Source organism: Simochromis diagramma, unplaced genomic scaffold (genome assembly GCF_900408965.1).
Source record: "Simochromis diagramma unplaced genomic scaffold, fSimDia1.1 OVJJ01000131.1, whole genome shotgun sequence".
Taxonomy (NCBI): Eukaryota; Metazoa; Chordata; class Actinopteri; order Cichliformes; family Cichlidae; genus Simochromis; species Simochromis diagramma.
In genome coordinates this window covers 9043314-9061430 of record NW_024387200.1, presented here as the reverse complement: position 1 = coordinate 9061430, position 18117 = coordinate 9043314, and the positions used below count along the sequence as shown (strand labels likewise).

General features: G+C 43.4%; 1 protein-coding gene across 2 annotated transcripts in view; it reads right to left on the bottom strand.

The window, feature by feature from the left end:
- Window positions 1–17894, bottom strand: part of ptch1 (patched 1) — a 49236-nt gene extending 31342 nt beyond the window's left edge. Inside the window, exons 1-2 of one of the 2 annotated variants that reach the window (XM_040050372.1) lie at window positions 17244–17894; window positions 13946–14138 (exon numbers count right to left, since the gene is read on the bottom strand). In XM_040050372.1, the coding sequence (XP_039906306.1) occupies window positions 13946–14138; window positions 17244–17270 (220 nt within the window). In that variant the 5' untranslated portion in view covers window positions 17271–17894. Of the gene's footprint in view, window positions 1–13945; window positions 14139–15578; window positions 17136–17243 lie in introns of those variants that run through there. The other variant, XM_040050371.1, reaches the window with a different exon arrangement.
- Window positions 17895–18117: the final 223 nt, after the last annotated feature.

Below are 18117 nucleotides of genomic sequence, written 5' to 3'. Positions count from 1 at the left end.
CTCGAGCAATTTATACTCATATTATTTCACTTGGTCACCCAGCCACACACATACACAAAACAAGAAAACTGTCCAGTGAGAGAGTCGACTGTGTGAAAAATCTGTAGCATTTTATTATGCCTTAATCCAATTTAACAATTCTGCTCAATCCGTGTAACAGTGGGCATGGATTGAATATTTTTTTGTCTACTGTAATGGCATTAAAGTTGAACATAAGCATGCCTGTTCTGCTGGGCTGGACCACCCAGTCAGACCAAGGGAAAAGGGAGAGAAGGGCCATGTCTTGGGGCATTAGGAAAACACATTTGATTTCTTTTTTTCTGGACTCAAACAGCATTCCTATCTGAACCTGTCTGAATGCATGTTTATAATGCTCATCATTAATAGCAGGCCTAGGCTAACTGGAGCGACATGCTTTCCACTGCTAGGCCAGCTACAGAGGTCCGTTACACCAGCCCTCCCTTCAAAGGAAAGCGCATGGAACTGATTAAGATCTGACACACACTGACAGCGCACTAACAAGTCGGCTTGTCTGATACACTCAACGCTCAAAGGCAATGCTAGCCTGAGGCTTGGTTTAAGTGCACTGCCAGGAGGGGACAACGGAAACACGGGTATATGGAAAAAGGTGCATCCATCAGTCAATACCCTTCTACACGTGTGGAGATGGCACGGGGGATGGGAGGATCAAGTTTAGAAAGAATCCACTGTCTGTTTTGAACTCTTTCCAAGTCGTGGACTGCCACCCAAAGATCCTGAGTTTACAGCAAGCAGCAAGGAATGGGACAAGTCAAAGGAATGTACTCTCCCGCTACAGGAAACAGCACATTACAGCCTCAGGCTTCGAGAATTCCACACTTCACGAGGTTACAAAGTTTTGGGGTCAACACTCACACAGCCTTGGGGTGAAATTAACACCCCAGCTGGACCAAGAAAACATGTATGTGTGTGCGCACACACTCAGCATACGTGCAAGCATGTGCACACGAGTGTGCGTGAACACACAGCTGTGTTTCTTCAATGACACATATTCCCATATTCCTTCTCCTAAGAAAACTGGTTGACCCCAGCATGTGTTGATATCTTGAAGGTGTCCCGCTCCAGGCTCAGCTGCTGAGACCAAAACAAAGTGGAAATAATTTTCAATCCCTCCCCTTACCGGCCTCGGTCTCTTACGAAAACAAAAATCATTTGTAATGTTTTAGAGTGACATGAAAAGTACACATCCAAAATACATAATTAAGAGAGTCTGGTGAAGTCAAATTGTACTATCCATCAACTGGTTTTGAGCCAAAATGCTTTCATTCCAATAAATCACAAAACTTATATGTGTTCTGACGGAACTGGAATCAGCAAGCTGCTTTCTGGTTTTCAAAAGTCCAGTTTCTTCACCTGTGTTCATGAACTTAGGCTCCAGAAACTTGTGACAGAAATATTTTATTATTTTCTTACTTGTAATAGATCAAACTGCTAATCAAAGTAATCAGCAGCATATGACTAGTTAGTTATTTAGCTAGAGTTAGTGCGCACTGTTGACTACATGGGTTTGTAGTGTACGAGTTATTAGTTATTAATGATTGACAAACGAAACCAAAAACCTTAGAAGAAGAGAAGAGAAGAGAAGAGAAGAGAAGAGAAGAGAAGAGGCCTATGCTTGTCACTGTAGTGGAGCCCTCGGTGTGGGTATTCAGCATGTTGCATAACATTAACCCCTGGTCCCTCTATTCTCAAAGTAGAGGAATGGTGGGGGGTGGCGGGCACCAAAGGAGAGAAAGTAGGTTTCTAAGGAACTGACATCACCCCCTTCCTCCTTTCAGATCTGAACGCCCCCTCCTCATTCTCATTTTCTCTCTCTCTTTGCTCTATTCAGCTCTACACTGTGATTGGCCAGATCATGATGGCAATCAGCCCGGCCCCTCTGTCAAAGCCAAACCACCCCCCATATCCTTTCGCCAGTTTTCTCTCCTTTCCATGCAACACACAACAGCTTGTCCCCACCCCAGCACATCTCTTATGTCTGACAACGGAAGCAGCCCATAACTTTCGAGGAGAACACGCACCACCGGCGGCAACCACTCCTGTAACTGTGAGTGATGCTGGTATAATTCCAATCCCAATTATGTTCAGTGTACACCTGAACATATTTACACATCTATGAATAAATAGTCTGAAACACCTGACCTGCTCCACTACCTAAAGATTTGTGACATAATGTATTATATGTATTTGCATGCGGCTGAACACATCTCTGTGTGTGAGTGTGTGTGTGTGGGTGTGTGTGTCTGTTTGCAGAGAACGGATTAGCTGGATTAGCCCTCCATCCCAGCAGGCACCCCCTATGGTGAAGAGGAAGCCCCCCAAAACCAGGTCATCTCACTGCTACCAAGTCTACAGCGACCTCCCAAAATCTGAACCTCCAGTATTATCAAAGGGATCAAGAGACGACCACCCCATGAAACTACAACGGCATGTACTTAAAAAGCTGCTTTAAAAGTTGTGTAAAGAAAATCAAATTTAAGTTGATTTACACTGAAAAGATCTTTTAAACTTGGGAAGTGACACCTGTTGCATGAGACAGAAAAATGATGCTTTCATACAAGAGCTTGATATTTTGGGTTTCTCTGGAGTTTAGCAATACTGGTACTTAATGAATATTTGCAAAGGTATGAAAGGTTCTTACTGTGGTTTTTCAAGTTGTGCTTTCAAGTTTTCCATAGGCTGGTATTAAAAGATCGATATTATTAACCGTTTTCTTTCTAATGAATCAACCCATAATCTCCTATAAAGACATTTTGGTATTTTCTGTTCAATTATTAAATAACTATAACATAAATATCCCATTTACCTACATACTGAGAACCTTATCCTAACTTTTGTCCTAAGTGAATTAATTCAACGCACTGAGCACAGGCACACACCTATTCATAGCAGGTCTCACAGTGGATGATATAAGCCAGAGTGAAAACCAAGAAGTGAAGTCAACAGGATTGCGAACTTGAAACATTATTGTATTAATACTTGGATCTGAGGAAGAGGAACACTTCTGCAGAATTCTTAAATGGTGGTTTTCTTCCTACCAAGAGTCTTTCTTGGTCTGACCACTTAGTCAGGGGTGAAGACTTCTTCGTGGAGATGCTCAGTCAGTTTTAAGAAAATTTTCAGTCCATAACAACATCCTGAACTTCTGACACTAAAGTAATGTAGGCAGCAGAGCAGTTTGCCAAATCCTCCTGTAGGTTTAGGAGTCAGACAATGGTTTCCATTTTCCGTTTTAGCAATCCTATTTGCAGTACTCTTGTCAAAGTTTGTTACTTGATCTCCACCGGTTCTGTATACTGCCATTTCTTATTACATTACAAACTGCAAAAAACAGCGACCTACAAAATCTTTGCAGTTTTCTAGCAACACTCCTTTAAACTTTCAGGCAGGTGCTTAGAGGCAGCCTTGGGCTATAGGAGTCCTAAATCCTGAGGCAAAGTTTGAGGAGTATAGAGAAAAATTATATAACTTTTCCTTTCTTTTTGTCTTCCAACATAAAATTGCACAAGAGACAATAAAAACATTTGTCCTTTTTTAAAATGATAAGAATATTTCATCTTTAACTCCATGCCTTTGCACACAAGGTCATCTTTTTCTCATTGGTAGTTCAGTTATGTTTAAGACATAGTTTTATTTAGACTATGGCTGATTTCAAACTTTCTCATGAGGTTTGGAAAGAGAGGATATACTAATATAATAAAAATGCATCTGTTACTTGGCTATCTTGGTCATTTATTTGAACTTGCTTGGTATCTGCTCCTGGTCACACTGCTCAGGTAGTTTCCCACAGTAGGTCTGTCCAGTGACCTCTCCTACTTCCTGTTTGTCTCCCATTCAGCTGCTACTGGCAATCACCTGCTTTGATCACTAAGAGGACCCCACCTGTTTCTGTCCTCCACCATTTGTCTGCTTTCTCTTATCCATCTGCTGCCACGGCTCTGAGTTGATCTTTTTTCTTAGATTTTCTGCTGCTCCCATTTTCTGTAGGATATCATCACTGAAATGTGACAGACCCTCTCAATAAAAGTAGATAAACATCAACAGATCTATGCTAGAATGCATTTGTTTATCACTTTATACACCAATCTAAAATATTTAACTGCAGCGAGGTGAAAAAAAAAGTGGCATAGATTTCTGTCAAAGCATTGTCAAAAAGTGTTAGAGAATTGTTGAACTGCAGGCGGGCACAAGATTATGATCAGCCCGCCACAGGAACAAGCAAGAAAGAAGTCCAGGCTTTAATCCAGGAGCACACAGAATATGAGGACATGGTTTGATGAGAGGAAAAAGAGAGACAGGAACTGGCAAAGGAGATGCCAGTGTGTAAAGAGATGCAAAAGGCTCAGAACAACTTTGCGAGCAGGAGAAGGAGCGCTCACTGCAGCAGCACGCACAGCAATCCACAGAGCATTAACAGCAGTTTCCAATGTTCACTCTGCAATGCAGGTGTGCACACAGCCACAAATATGTGGTGAAAGGCCTTACTGGGAGCCGAGACCCTATCTGACCCGTGGTGAGTTCCCCTCACTTGTACTGCTCTCCCTCCCTTGCACTCTCTTTCCCTCCCTCCTGTCAGCTTATAAGAAGAGGGGGCTGCCACACAGAGAGGGGAGTGTAAAACAATCATGGTCAAGAGTGGAAAACTGTGAAATAAAAAAATGAGGAAAAAAACATGAGAGTGACAGAACGGAGACTGGAAGTCCTCGGACTGGCAGCTGTAGCCGAGGGTCTCCTCATGCAGCAGCGCACCCCCGAAACACTCCGACCCCCGACACACCCCAGCTGCCAACCACTGCCCCCAGAATCCCCACCCATACCACCAAACCTCACCCCCCAACTACTGCATTACCATATGTATAGCTCCCCTCTCCCCTGATTATGCTAATCACCTGTCCGGCCTCTGCAGCCCCTAAAATGGGTGTATTTAGCAGTCGGCTGGCTCCCAATGCAGCTTCCCCTGGGCCCGAGGTGTACATTCACACACTCCTCAATGGGCAGATTCTTCCACGTTGCTGCCTTCATTCAGGTCCCTCTCGCCTCTCCCACCCCCCACGAAAAAAAAAAAAATCCTATTCAGTGCCAATGGATTCAGAGAGCTGTGTAAAGAGTAGTTGAGGAAGAAAACATTGACAGAAAGTCTGTTTTTGTAGCATGTGTGCATGCAGTGGTTGTAGTTCAATTAAAAGTGATGTCATAATGCAACCAAACAGACATGGCAGATCTGAAGCCACCATCACTAAAGTGACGCGAAAGCTTTATAAACTCTTCAGCGATAGTACACCTCTTACTCTGATAAAGTCTAGCCGATTTTACCCATGAATTCTGTACAATTTTTAGAGAATCAAACTGAGTTATTTTCTACAGTTGTCTGCTTCATAAAACTGTAAATATTCTGTTTGGTTTTATAGAGGGACCTGCTTGAATGCAATGCGAAAGATGCACCACACGTTACGCTCACTCACTAGCGGTGAATGCCGGTGATAATTGTGTGGTTTCACACATCTGTAAAATCTGAAAGCACACGTACTTTGTTCCAGGAAGCTGGCAGGTAAAGACCATATAATGTCCAATTAAACTGCAGCAGATTTTCTGCATTCTCAGGTGTGTGATAATGAAGAAAAAAAAAAAAAAGACTCCAGGACAGGGAAAAAAAAAAAATCACATTCTGTATTCTTCTGCAGTGCCTGTCAAATTTAAGCCAGCCTATTGCTGCATTTACAGCCTTGTGATTGGCCCACAACACCAAACCATAACAGACCGTGACATGAGCCTCAACAACCAATCTCAACTAGCTATCTCTTTGTCATTTCCTGTAAAGATGGTCAATGATTTCAGGTATCCCAAAAAGAAAACCACACATTCTTGAGTGTGCAATAAAGGACACAGAAACAGTATGAAAGTAAGACAAAGAAAAACCAACAGGATCTGTATTTGTTTTTTGAGATTCACGGCTACCACCCTCATAATTCAACTGTTATTCCATCTTACTAATAAATCAAGGAACCTCTGAACTTGCATCTGTTCTGCACTCATCACAACAACCAGTTGCCCAGTCTGTTTTAAACATGGGCAAACTTAGTGCACTGCTGGGAATCTGACTTGCTCAGATTCCCAGCAGTGCACCCACCGAGTTTAAAACAGACAGGATGTTGAGGTTATTTGGATAAGGGGTGATCTCATTTTTGCGTTCAGGGCATCTCATGGACCGTCTCTGTCTTGCTTGCTCGTGCAGCTTTCTGGGATGTATCCATCACTTTGTGCCTGACAAAGGTAAGAGTGAAATGCACTACAACTTTCTCTTTTTTTGTTAATGGCAATTATCATCTAGTTTATAAGTCCAGCAAATGGTGGTTGTTTATACTCCATTCTGTTATGTATAGGTCTGCCCAACAACCAGAGCCAAACTTTTACAGAAGGGTGGATTATAGTGAGAACACTGGTCCCTTTATTTTGAGGCAAAGTGTTTATGGTTTACATGGATCACAGTATTAGGGTCTGTGGTGAAACATGTTATTTGGTGAAATTCATACATTTTTGAATGAACATATACATTTACAATGTATGTATTAATAATTCACACAGTAAATACATCAACTATAAAACAACTGTAAATGTGTATGAAATAGTTATTTTGAAACAAGAAGATGGAAGATATATGAAACTGACCCAACTCGATACTTTAATGTGCATCTAACCTAAATATCGAACCCGTGCATTCAGCTACCTTTGTCACTGTAAGTGTTGTTTTTAAACCAAAAACAATCTCAATCCATTGTAAAAAGCCTAGAAATACATATTAAATGATCATTTGCACACACAGTGAATGTGTAGCTAGCTAGAAATCAGCGCTAGTATAGACACAGACTATACTAGAAAACGCCTGCAATTTGTTCTTCTTGCTGAATGAAGTGCTGACAGTCAAGACAGATTTCCTGATTTTTTTTTGTTTTCTTCTGGAAAGGGTCATGCAATGGGGGTGAGTGACAAATTAGAGAATGACACATAGTGACTGATAAAACCCAGCATGACAGGAAGAGTTCAGACTGAAAGACAGCACAGTGGTGTCCAAACTTAAAGAGCATTAGAAGTATACAAAAGCTTCCCATTTCTGGGATCCTGTGATGGACTTGAAATCCATCCAATGTACTATAAGCAATACTTATTGCTCTGTGTCAGCTCCAGTAGGCCCTAGACCCTCTGCAACCTAAGGTGGGTGAGCAAATAATAAAATGGACAAATGCACAGGTCCAAAAACACTGGAGTAGTGCACATGCCAGGGAACGACGAAGTAGAAAATGTTTAAGTGTAAACATGGTCTTTATAACACCCAGTGCTCTTTATGCAGATAGGTTACAGTGCAAGAAACGATTTCACTCAGTTGCATGCTGATTCAATCTGGAGCTCCTAACTTTTCAATCATCTGACAGAGGAAATGTTATCTTTGTATCTTTATGTCTTGCATGTGCATGTGTGGTACTTGTGTAACTGCCGTGGTTGCCAGATTCTATGACGACGTGCTGCAGGAATTGCAATGAAATATACAGCTACGTATGTAACTGTGGTGTGCCAGAGGGGCTAAAAAAAAAGAATAAAACAAAATACACACATACACACACACACAGTTGGAAATGTTAGCAAGAAAATTTCTCTGCTCTGCAGTCTGAGAAGCATCAATCCACACCCCAATCTCTCTTTCCTAGTGTACGGTAGGCAGCCAAAGCACAAACACACTACTGCTACTATACTCTTGCTTCTTCCCTCACTCAGTCTCCTCTCCAACACACACACACACAGACACACGCACACACACACTCTCCCTCTGCTGTTTTGTACAGAAGGGTGTTTCTCCACCCTTCTGGCAGTCATCGCTGTGAGGGAGGGAACAGAGGAAAGGGGAAGAGGGAGGGAGAGGAGGCGAGGGGAGGGAAGGGAAGGAGGGAGGCCAGACCACCCTGCTCTCATGGCAGGGCTGAGTGTTTACATTGCCGTGGCTCACTCTGTAATACATCTGGCATTCTGAGGCCACTCTCTCTCCAGCCAGGGACGGAGGAGTGGTGGGAGGGTGGGGGGCAGGAGGGGGGGAAAGGAGGCTCGGGTAAAGAGAGAGACCTTTCTGGCAGAGAGAAAAAGAGAAGAACAGAAGAGAGAGAGAGAGAGAGAGAGAGAGAGAGAGAGAGAGAGAGAGGGAGGTAGAGGGGGAGGGTAATTCTCTCCACAGTCTCCTGTGGTCGGTCATTCGCAGGGCTCTGGTTTTTGAATAAGAGCGCCTGAAAGAATGCAAAATGTAAACAGAGTGCTTGGAGGTATCTCAGGATGTTGTTTGTGAATGGGAGCATGCTTGCCTTGGGAGCACACACACACACACGCCCGCACACACGCGGGGAACGCTTGACGAGCAAATTTTTAAATGGTATTTCACATTCACTTTTGCCAGGTAGGCCTAATATACACAAAGCTTGAGAAAACAGCGCAGCGAGTCTGTGTACAGTACCAGAGGCGCAATGTTTCCCCACACTAAATCCCTCACCAGCCAGCCTGCACTTTTCATCAACTCGTAAAGTTTAACACAACACACTGGAATGTTATTCCTTATAGAGGGGTTTAATCATGTTTGTAGTGAACTGATAAACACAAACTCAGCGGAGTGCAGTTTGGAACAAGCGCGCATGTGTAGTTGCGCTCACGTTTGAGTATTACTGTATACATTTGATGTCAGGGAGCGAAACTGATGAGGAGAGAAGAATAGATGACTCTATGTCGTGTATGCCGCGCTAACTAGGGAGAAATATTGCGTGTGGGGGGGCGTTTGTATGTTTGATCGCTTGCTGCTGCTTCTGCTGAAAGAAAGCTGCAGGAGGTGTAGTGTGAGAGAAAGAGTGAAAGGGAAAGAGAGAAAAAGAAAGATAAAGGGGAAAAAAAAGATACTACCAAAATAGACTGGCATGCCAACCCTGCTCAACCACCCACTCATTCACAGAACCAAAACTCCAAAGCCTCTTTCTGCGTACATGTGTGTGTGCACATGCACCCATGCATGTATCTATGCTTGTATACACATCAAAAGCTGAATAATTCAGCCATGCAAACCACAATCCTCTCAGTGGAGACACCACATTCAGGGCACTCCTCCTCCACAAAAAAGGATGTCAAGGCTTCTTCTGCATGCACTTAACATTATACTGCACCCTTTTCCACTGCCATTACCAGCAAAACAACAAAACAACCACCAGCTCTGTTGACTCAGTTCTTAATCATACTAGATACAAAACAGACACGGAGGAACGGGCAAGGAATGGCTTTAGAAAAAAAACAAAATAACAACAACAACATTTGATCCTATCAGACTGGATTTTGAAACCTTAAATCAGGCTCCACACAAACATAGCCTGGCACCACTGTAACTGTTACCATACTGATTTCAGGGACAGGCTAGAGGCGCTCCACTTTCAATTTAAAAGGAAATTAAATTGTGAAATTTCTGCAGTATGACTTTGAAATTACTCCTTCTGTGACATGTCGCTCCTTCAAGTGTATTCTGTCGTTGAAGCTGGAATGATGATGTGCGCTGTTGTTGCACTTGGATATTTATTTGACATAAAATTATTATACAGTAATTCAGAGATTAAATAAAAAATAGATTCACTGCCCTCTGCTGGAGAAGAGATTTTAAAAGTTTGATCAGAAACTCACAAAACTGAATCATCACACAATGAGAAAAGAGTGCAAACCCGAAACAAAACAGCTGGCACTGAGGCGCTCTATTATACAGTAGGCATACAAATGCGACATGCCTGCACGTGAAAATATACAAACAGTGACCGGGGACAGCTGCGACCTTTGCTGCAGTTCCCTCCCTCCCACTTCTGCTGTGAGTCTTCACTCTGCACCCAGGCCACAGGGTGAGTATCAGGTAAGGTTTTAAATAGTGGGGCCTCCACAAGATGACCTCAGGGTCTCAGGGGTCTACCCCCGTGGCCCCCGGCCTCTGCACTTATGTCCCCCAAGAAAGCGCTCCGGGACCGAGGCCCTCCCCTCAGTCTGCAGCCTTGAGACTACAATCCACTGCCCTGTGCCCCAGTCCCAGCCATAAATCTGGAGACCACAAGCTCTTTTTAAACTTGAATCATTCATATAATTGCCATACATTTGATATCAGACACAACTGTCAGGCAATTACACTCTTTTTCCTTCTTGGTAATAAGTTTCCATAGGGGAAAGAGATTCAATTTTCCTTAACCAATCGTTACGGAGCAAAGTGTCTGACTGGATGTAATATATTTCTAGGTCAACACTGATGTGTAGCCATGTCAACATGTCAGTGGTTTTAAGATTGGAGCAGAGCTAACTTAAAATAAACTTTGACATCGGTCGATACAGCAAAAACATGCCGTTTACGTAGCAGTTGCCAGTGTTAACACGAAGCCTCCGTCTTCTCCTCCAGTTACTGTTCTTCACTTATCCTTCATCAAACCTCTTTGGTCCACAGATTCACAATTCTGGATCCTGAGGTGTGATGAGAACAAAATGCAGCCACTTAATTCATCCTCGCTTCAGTCTAGGCTGAATCTATAGACTAAATAAAACTCCAGCCACGATTACCCAGAGCTCAAGCTTCAAAAGCCCCAATTTCCAAACCATCCCCTCCCTGCGTCTCCTCTTCCCAATCAGCACAGCTCCATAATCTCCAGCCTTTCTCTCTGCAAAGAAACGGAGCAAAAGAGAGAGGGGCTGTCCTACAGGAAGGCCAATGTTTATGTGATACTGTTTTAATTAGTGGCAGGCAGTGCTCCTATTTTCTTTACAATTTGGCCTGTTTTTGCCATAACCTAGAATGCCAAGGGATGGCTCCATTTTCCATTTGCAGCCAGGAGGAAACCTAAAGGAGTCTCATTCCTCGCTCGTCCATATCTCTTCTCCATGAATGTGGCTTATTGTTAATCACTGCAAGATCATCTAGATGATCTTCAGGTTTAAGCTGAGGATGCATCTGAGGCTGCAAGCCAGTGAGCATGTTTTCCAACACTGAGGAAAGCACACAGAGAGCTTCAGACCACAATTGTGTGTGGGGAGACAGTACACCACAATACTACAGCTTCCTGTTTGAACTAATCATTTCCTGTGAGTGGATATAAACACAGAGCTTGTCTGTAGTGTGGATACAATCTGCCCTAAATAGAAACCACGGTCACTTTGATGTTTTCTAAGTGGGAAAAACAAGACTGAAAATCTTACTATCTTGCCCCGATTGTTAAGTAAAGAACAAACTTCCATGCATCCTCAGAGGTCTGACACCACTGCGTCTTCGTGCAGGCATGCATCTCGCTCCCAATTGGTCTCTGTCACTTTGTCTAATAAACAGAACTTCCTGTGTCAGAGTATTTATAAACAGTGCTGAGTGAGCACTGTGTGAGAAAAGACAATCCCTGCAAAAGCTGTGGCACGTGACCTACAAGCTAACTGCAGTAGAGACTTAACGGCGGTCTGCCGGAGACCTCAGCTGCTCTGCAGCTATCAGAAAGCAGGTGATGACCGACACGACACGAGATCGCAAACGTGAATGTTGCTCCGGTCAACACTGGAGGAGCTGAGAGATCTGATGGGAGCTGGGCTGTATTGTATGAGCGCACGCATCCACAGGCCACACAGCTTCCACGTGGGGTCGTCCATGGGTCGCCTGCGGAGGGGCAGTTCCAACCAAATGAAACATAAACAGGCACTCTGTCCTCTCCTCTTTTTCCTCTCGGACGATGGGCCAGTCCCCCAGCACGGCCCAGCACAGCGTTCCACGGTCCAGGCAGAACTAATCTATCCCTCAGCTGTGCAGTCTAATCTAAACAAACAGATCTCTCCCTACCAGCATCTGGAACCCCTCACTTATCGGGATGTAGAAAACCACAGCAGCCCTGTCTTGTAGTCAGAGCCTGTGTACGAGCAGGGGTTCGCATCTTGGTGTGAGCCAGTATGAGACCATTTTGTAGATGTCTACCAGAGGTCACTACACTACTTGTGTGTCAGTCAAGGTCAGGTTCAGTTCTGTCAACACCAAAATTTATTGGTGGAACAAAACAAAAGTGTACAGTCACTCTGGGTTTGAGTATCCTGAATTTGATGCAACACCAGCAGCGCTAAACTTGCAACAGAATCAGCTGGAACATCTGAAAATGCTGATAAATCACAAGTTACCAGACCTTGCAAGGACAAAAAGGTGCAAATAATAATGGGAAACTGAGAAAATCTAAAAATTCTCACATTTGAGAAGCTACAAGAAGACCGTTTACCTACTGAATCAATAACTCTGAAGCTATAGCTTTTAGTAATTTTAACCTCAGTACTCTGAAGAAGCTGAAGTAAGTCTACAGTTTGAGCCAAAAGGCTTCATTGCTGTCCTTTTAAATATGCTTTAAATAAAAAGTTTGCCAAAATGTTTCTAAACCCTGTTCTTTGAGAAGGGCAGCAGTATGAGATGGAAGAGTAAAGCTCATATGTTACAACAGGCCAAAGTGATGCTCTTATAATTTTTTAGTAATTTTTGTTAAAATCCCACACAGAGTTTAAAATTAAATCAAACAGGCAACAAAACAGCGACAGGTCCCTGCAAATGTTTGATTTATTCATTTTTTTACATAAATTACAAGAAGTTATGACTATATTACTAATCCATTTCAGCACTTGCGTGTAAGAGTAAAGGATGCACTGTGAAGTGTGCAATAATATTCAGTTCCAAAAGGTGCCGGTCACTTTAGTATACACGACCGTGGTCAGACATGTGAAAGGGTGTGAAAACAGTGCGATCCTCTGAGTATAATCTGGATTCCTATCCCAAAGAGGCTCCCCTCTGCCTAAACTGTTGCCAACTGCGCCTGCGCCGTAGATTAGAAGAACACGCTGTCTGTCAGACCCCTGCAGCTGCACGCAAGGGGAGAACAGCCAACCCCGGGCAGGAGGTGTGGTGTTTGATCTGTACAGGAATCAGTTTGCTTTAGTGCTTGATCTTGTTAACTTTTTTTTTTAAACCTGAGACAAAGTGGTTTTAAAAAGTTAAAAAGGCAACCACACAAGCACACGCTAAAAAAAATGCATTCATTTTTATAACCAAACAGTACTCCACTTCAATTTCTCAACAAGTCTGCTCCTCCATTCATGACTCCTACAGCCAACTCTACCCATAAGCGCAGGAATGTGGATCAAAGGAAAGGAAAAAAAGCTCAGCCCCTTCCCCTTAAACCCCCCCACAAGCACCACCCATATGCACAGTTTCTTTCTTCCTTATATATTTTCACTCTTCATAAGTTGTTTAGGAATTTCAAAAACAAGGAAAACTAACAAATGTTCCATCCACCCCGCAAACACAAGTTCCTGCCCTCACTCCGCTTTTTCCCTGCAGCCAGAGACAAATCTTTTTGGAAAGTTGAGAGCTGTCCAAAACGGGACCACACACAGTCAACTGCTGGGGGCAGGCAGGCAGACACACACACACGCACACACACACACTCACACACATCTCACAAAATGGCGGCTTTCACAAAAATTTCCTCTACCCCGAAAGCCCCTTATGAACTTAATTACAACTTGTTATGAGCATAGTTACACTCAGCCCTTGCACATCTTATGTGTGCATCTAGAATGGTTTTAGAAGCTGTGTGTTGGGAATAGGCAAGTATTTTCAAGTTTTGCTTGGGTGCTTGCCAGCACCTATACAATAAACAATCCCCTTACCTACTTCATTTAGTAACACCAACAAACCTTCTTCCTCCAAACTAAACTGTGTCAAATTCTTGGAAACATGCAATATGAAGTCAAACAGTTTCAAAAGCACTGAAATAAAGAAAAGTCCCAGCAGGTCACACTTAAAAACATCATGAATTGCACAGCTTGTCAAAAAACAAAATAATCAAGAGCGTCTTACCTTCCACCCAGAGTTTCTCCACATCCGTTTCCAAATTAGCTGCCCGTAAGCCCACAGCAAAAGCTCCAAAAATCATGAGGCCAACAACCAAAAACTTTCCGCAGTTCTTTTGAATGTAACAGCCCAGCCTAAATAAAAGTCTCTGGAACTTCGCTCTCAGCCACAGAGGTGCTTTCCTCCCAGTTGCCTTCCCCTATGATAAGACAAGAGTCCCAGAGTTACTGTCAGTTAACAGACAAAGCACCACACTTACCTGCTCAGGTGAGGCTGTAGGGTTAAAGACAAAAGATTTTATGGTATACATGCAAATAAGCTACAACAATAAATGTGTCCACTTAAAAGAACCTTTACAGTTTTAAAGTACAAGCCTCTCTTTGATCAAAGAATCCCACCTGCTCTCTTTTCAGTAAGACTGCACATTTACCTACAACCGGGGATCTAAAGTCAGAGAGCTGGGATCTTCCAACACATCCACTAAATCCCTCTGCTAACCTTTATTCACTGAAAAACCACAAATCTGCTGGGGATCCTGGGCACTGCTGAGGACTCCCCAGAGTGCGAGCTACAGGTCCTGTCAGATCAGAATCCTTAGCACATAATACATGCACTGGGAAGGTACCACCATTCCCTGTCATTTCACAGCCACAATAACCAGTTGTGAATACAAATAATATATATATTTATTTTTTTTAAAAATAGTCCAAAATAAGTACATCTGGACCTCCAGAGTAGACACAGGTAAACAGGACATAACTGTCAAACCACAACTAGACTAAGCAGGCTCCCTTGTGTCTTTGTTCTACTCTTTATGTAAAATGGCCATTGGAAGCACAATACTGGTGTTAGTAGCAGACTATAAGTCTTAAAAGACAGAATAAAATAAAATACCGAATGCACTGTAGACCACATGCTCCCCACTTGACAGAAACTGTTACATTTTGAGGTGTAGTGTAATTGCTACTGAAGTAACCTGCACGCACACATCGCCCGGTGATATTAAATACCCTGAATCGGCGCATGTGGTAAAACCACAAATACCACCACCACGCACTCACACGCGCTCTCCCCGTCTGGCCGCTCGTGTGTTCCGGCCTGCACGGGGAAGTGAAGGAGCTATCACGGGGAGGAATCACAATATTTGTGAACGGAAGAGGGCAGCCACATGGATTCTTTACTTTCCTCCTCTTTACACGAGTCACCCAAGTTTAGACAGTGTCACCGAAACTCTCTAAAGCTTTGGGTGCTCCGCGTAAAAGAAAGGCTGGATGTTATGAAACGGTCAATGGCAGCGTTGCCTGCGAGAGTAAAAGCTGCATGTTTTTTGCCTGGTGCGGGACTGTTCTAGGTTGGGGATGCACTGGAAACAATCGCGTGTTTGTACTGGGGAAACGGGCACTTAGAACTTGCAGCACATCTTTCATCATAAGCCGGTTGCATCGGAAGAGTCGCGTGAAATCAAACACAACTACTTTGCGCTTTTCTGCAACCTTGCCTTACCGCTGTGTACCCCGTGCCCAGCCCGTCCCGTTACCTAGCAGCGACTGGACAGTTTGGCCACATTTTTTTCTTTTCGACGAATACAATGAAAGCAGCATCACAAAGCCTTTTCCCGTTCAAGATGAGAAATAAGCACCTCTGAAATCTGCTCCAGAGCAAAGCCCGCATCGCAGTAACTCGGCCGCTGCAAATACTCCAAATCCAGCGGTGTGTTGCGGGTATAGTCCCCCCTGTTCCTCCGCGTTATCCTCGGCCGATCGGGGTCTCTGTTTTCCTGCTCGGAGGGCGCATTACCAGCCGAGGCCATGTTGCGGGGACAGCGATATGGTTTCCCACTTTATAGTATTTCCCCGAAAGCGTGTAGCGATATCCCAAGAGAACAGAGTTTCACTCTCGGAGATCTCACACCCGTGAAGTAGGGCTTCATACTCCTGTTGGAGACGGCGAGTCAAAGTCTGCGCCTTCCATCCCAACATTTCGTGATCCGGAGGTCTCCACCGCTTTCACCGCATTCACCGTGTCTCTTAAAAAAGTATGTTTCTCTCAAAAAGCGAGCTTCGCGAAGTGATTTCCATACACAAGTTGTCGGGTATGAAACCTCGATAGTCGTAGCATTCTGGTGACATCTATGTGGTCTTCCCCTGGGCCGCGCGTCACGGCCAACTCTGAGATTCAATAGAAATGAAGAAAAAGACCTCTCTCCATTTGGAGGCAGAGAAAGAGGAGGGGTGAGAAGACGAAAAAAATACTCGAGATCCCGCCTCTGGGGCTGTCAGATTGCAGGAGTTTCTTGCATCTGATTGGTTCCAGAAGGGCAGAAATTACTCAGCAAACACGACTATTATTAGCTGCTTAGCAACAGCTCACTAAAGTAGAGAGACCACCCAGGCAGGCAGACCTCATGTGAGCATCTCCAACTTCAGGGGAGGCTCGCCGATAGTCGAACCCATTTGGTGCATTCAGGTTTTCACGTAGAGCTCCGTTACAATAATGAAGCGTTTCCCTGAGAGGACCCGAAGTCAAAGACAAGGTACCCGTTTGTGCATCGGAGGGGGCTTTTTGGCATGTCAGAACTTTAACTATTTTTTCCCCCTCAGATGATCCTCTAACTGGTTCAATGAGAGGGGGGCGGCTTGTAGGCTATACTGTTGTTGCGATCTTTAGAGTCAAACACCGCCAAAAAACAGCTCATTAGTGTTTTGTACATATCAAAATACGCCACAGCCTCACGACCACAGCTCTCTACAAGGCAAAACAAAAACCCTTTGATAAAACGTCTAACTGGGAAAATATTACCTATAGAGAACTGCGATGTGTTTATGCGCAATTACGCACACAAATGCCTAATTATCTCCCCTTTAGTCTAGTGATCCGACAGTGTAATATCACAGTATTATGGTTATTTAGCTTAAAAAAAATCACATTTCATATAGATGCAGATATACATAAGAACTATTTGTGCATTTACATCTTGCTGCACAGTAAGCAAGCGGATTTTAGGATTTCATTATAATCTGATGTCCTTAAACTCCTAACACCTGGTTGCCAAAGGAGGTAGCATTTATCCGTGCTGCAGGCATCATTTTTATAATTGACTTTATTCTGATAGAACTTTTTTCATGAAATAAAGATAAAAACAAATTCATTCAAATAAACAGACATCGGGTCAAAATAATAAGGTTATAATAAGCAAAACAATTAACTCCAGCAGCCACTCTTGGCTCGCCAGAGCATCAGGTGTACTTCACACCTAAGCCATCTAAGCTGACTCTGGGCGTGTGGCTGCCAGCCGAGCACTTACCATCTTCTGTCCTGGTGGGGAGAACATTCAGAACAAATCCGTGATTTCCCGCTCCTCGGAGAGCGAAACGAGTCAGTTATGATAAAGATAAAAAGGAATGATTAAGTGTTGTGAGGAGAGAAAGAGAAAGAGATGCATCGTAATCTGTCTTGGTCACAGTCAGAATGCTCAGAAAAAACAGTTTACCCAATTATAGGACTGTTCCTTTTTTGGCCACGTTGGTGGTCTCCTTAGCTTCATAGGCAGGACCCTTTGATTGTCACGTGATTCGTCGTAAACTGTGCCAATCACGCAGCAGCAGCTTCCAGTATTTTAGGCTTTGGTAATTGAAGGAAAAGAAAGAAAAAGAGCCCGCAAGGCACACCTGTGCACTCTGACATCAAAGAAGTGAATGCAATGCAATATAGAGACGCATGTGCACATGTTGGTACTTAAGGAACAAGCACATAGGATCAAGCATACAGATTATTTCCATTGATGCATAAGGGACTGTAGATGCCGTACAATAAGGAAACCACAAACAGATTAATACAATCACATGTCCTCAGCCACATAGTCTCAGATTATATTAACTTACAAAGACCGATTCGTGTTACTATCAAAGTAAGTCATTTTACTACCCTTAGTGTCACCCTTGGAGCAAATTACTTTACATTTGGTCTGGACAGAAACCGTCCATTTTACTGGAAATAACATAACATTCATATAAATGCTTATTTCTGATCTGTCTGTATCATAAATACTAACATTCTTCTTTGCAGTTAGTATGAAGGTTGGTTGTGATGGAGAAAACCCACCTTAAATATATACAATTTAACTGCCATCAGATACTCCAGCTGTAGTATCAGATACTCCAGGTGTAGTATCCGAGTGA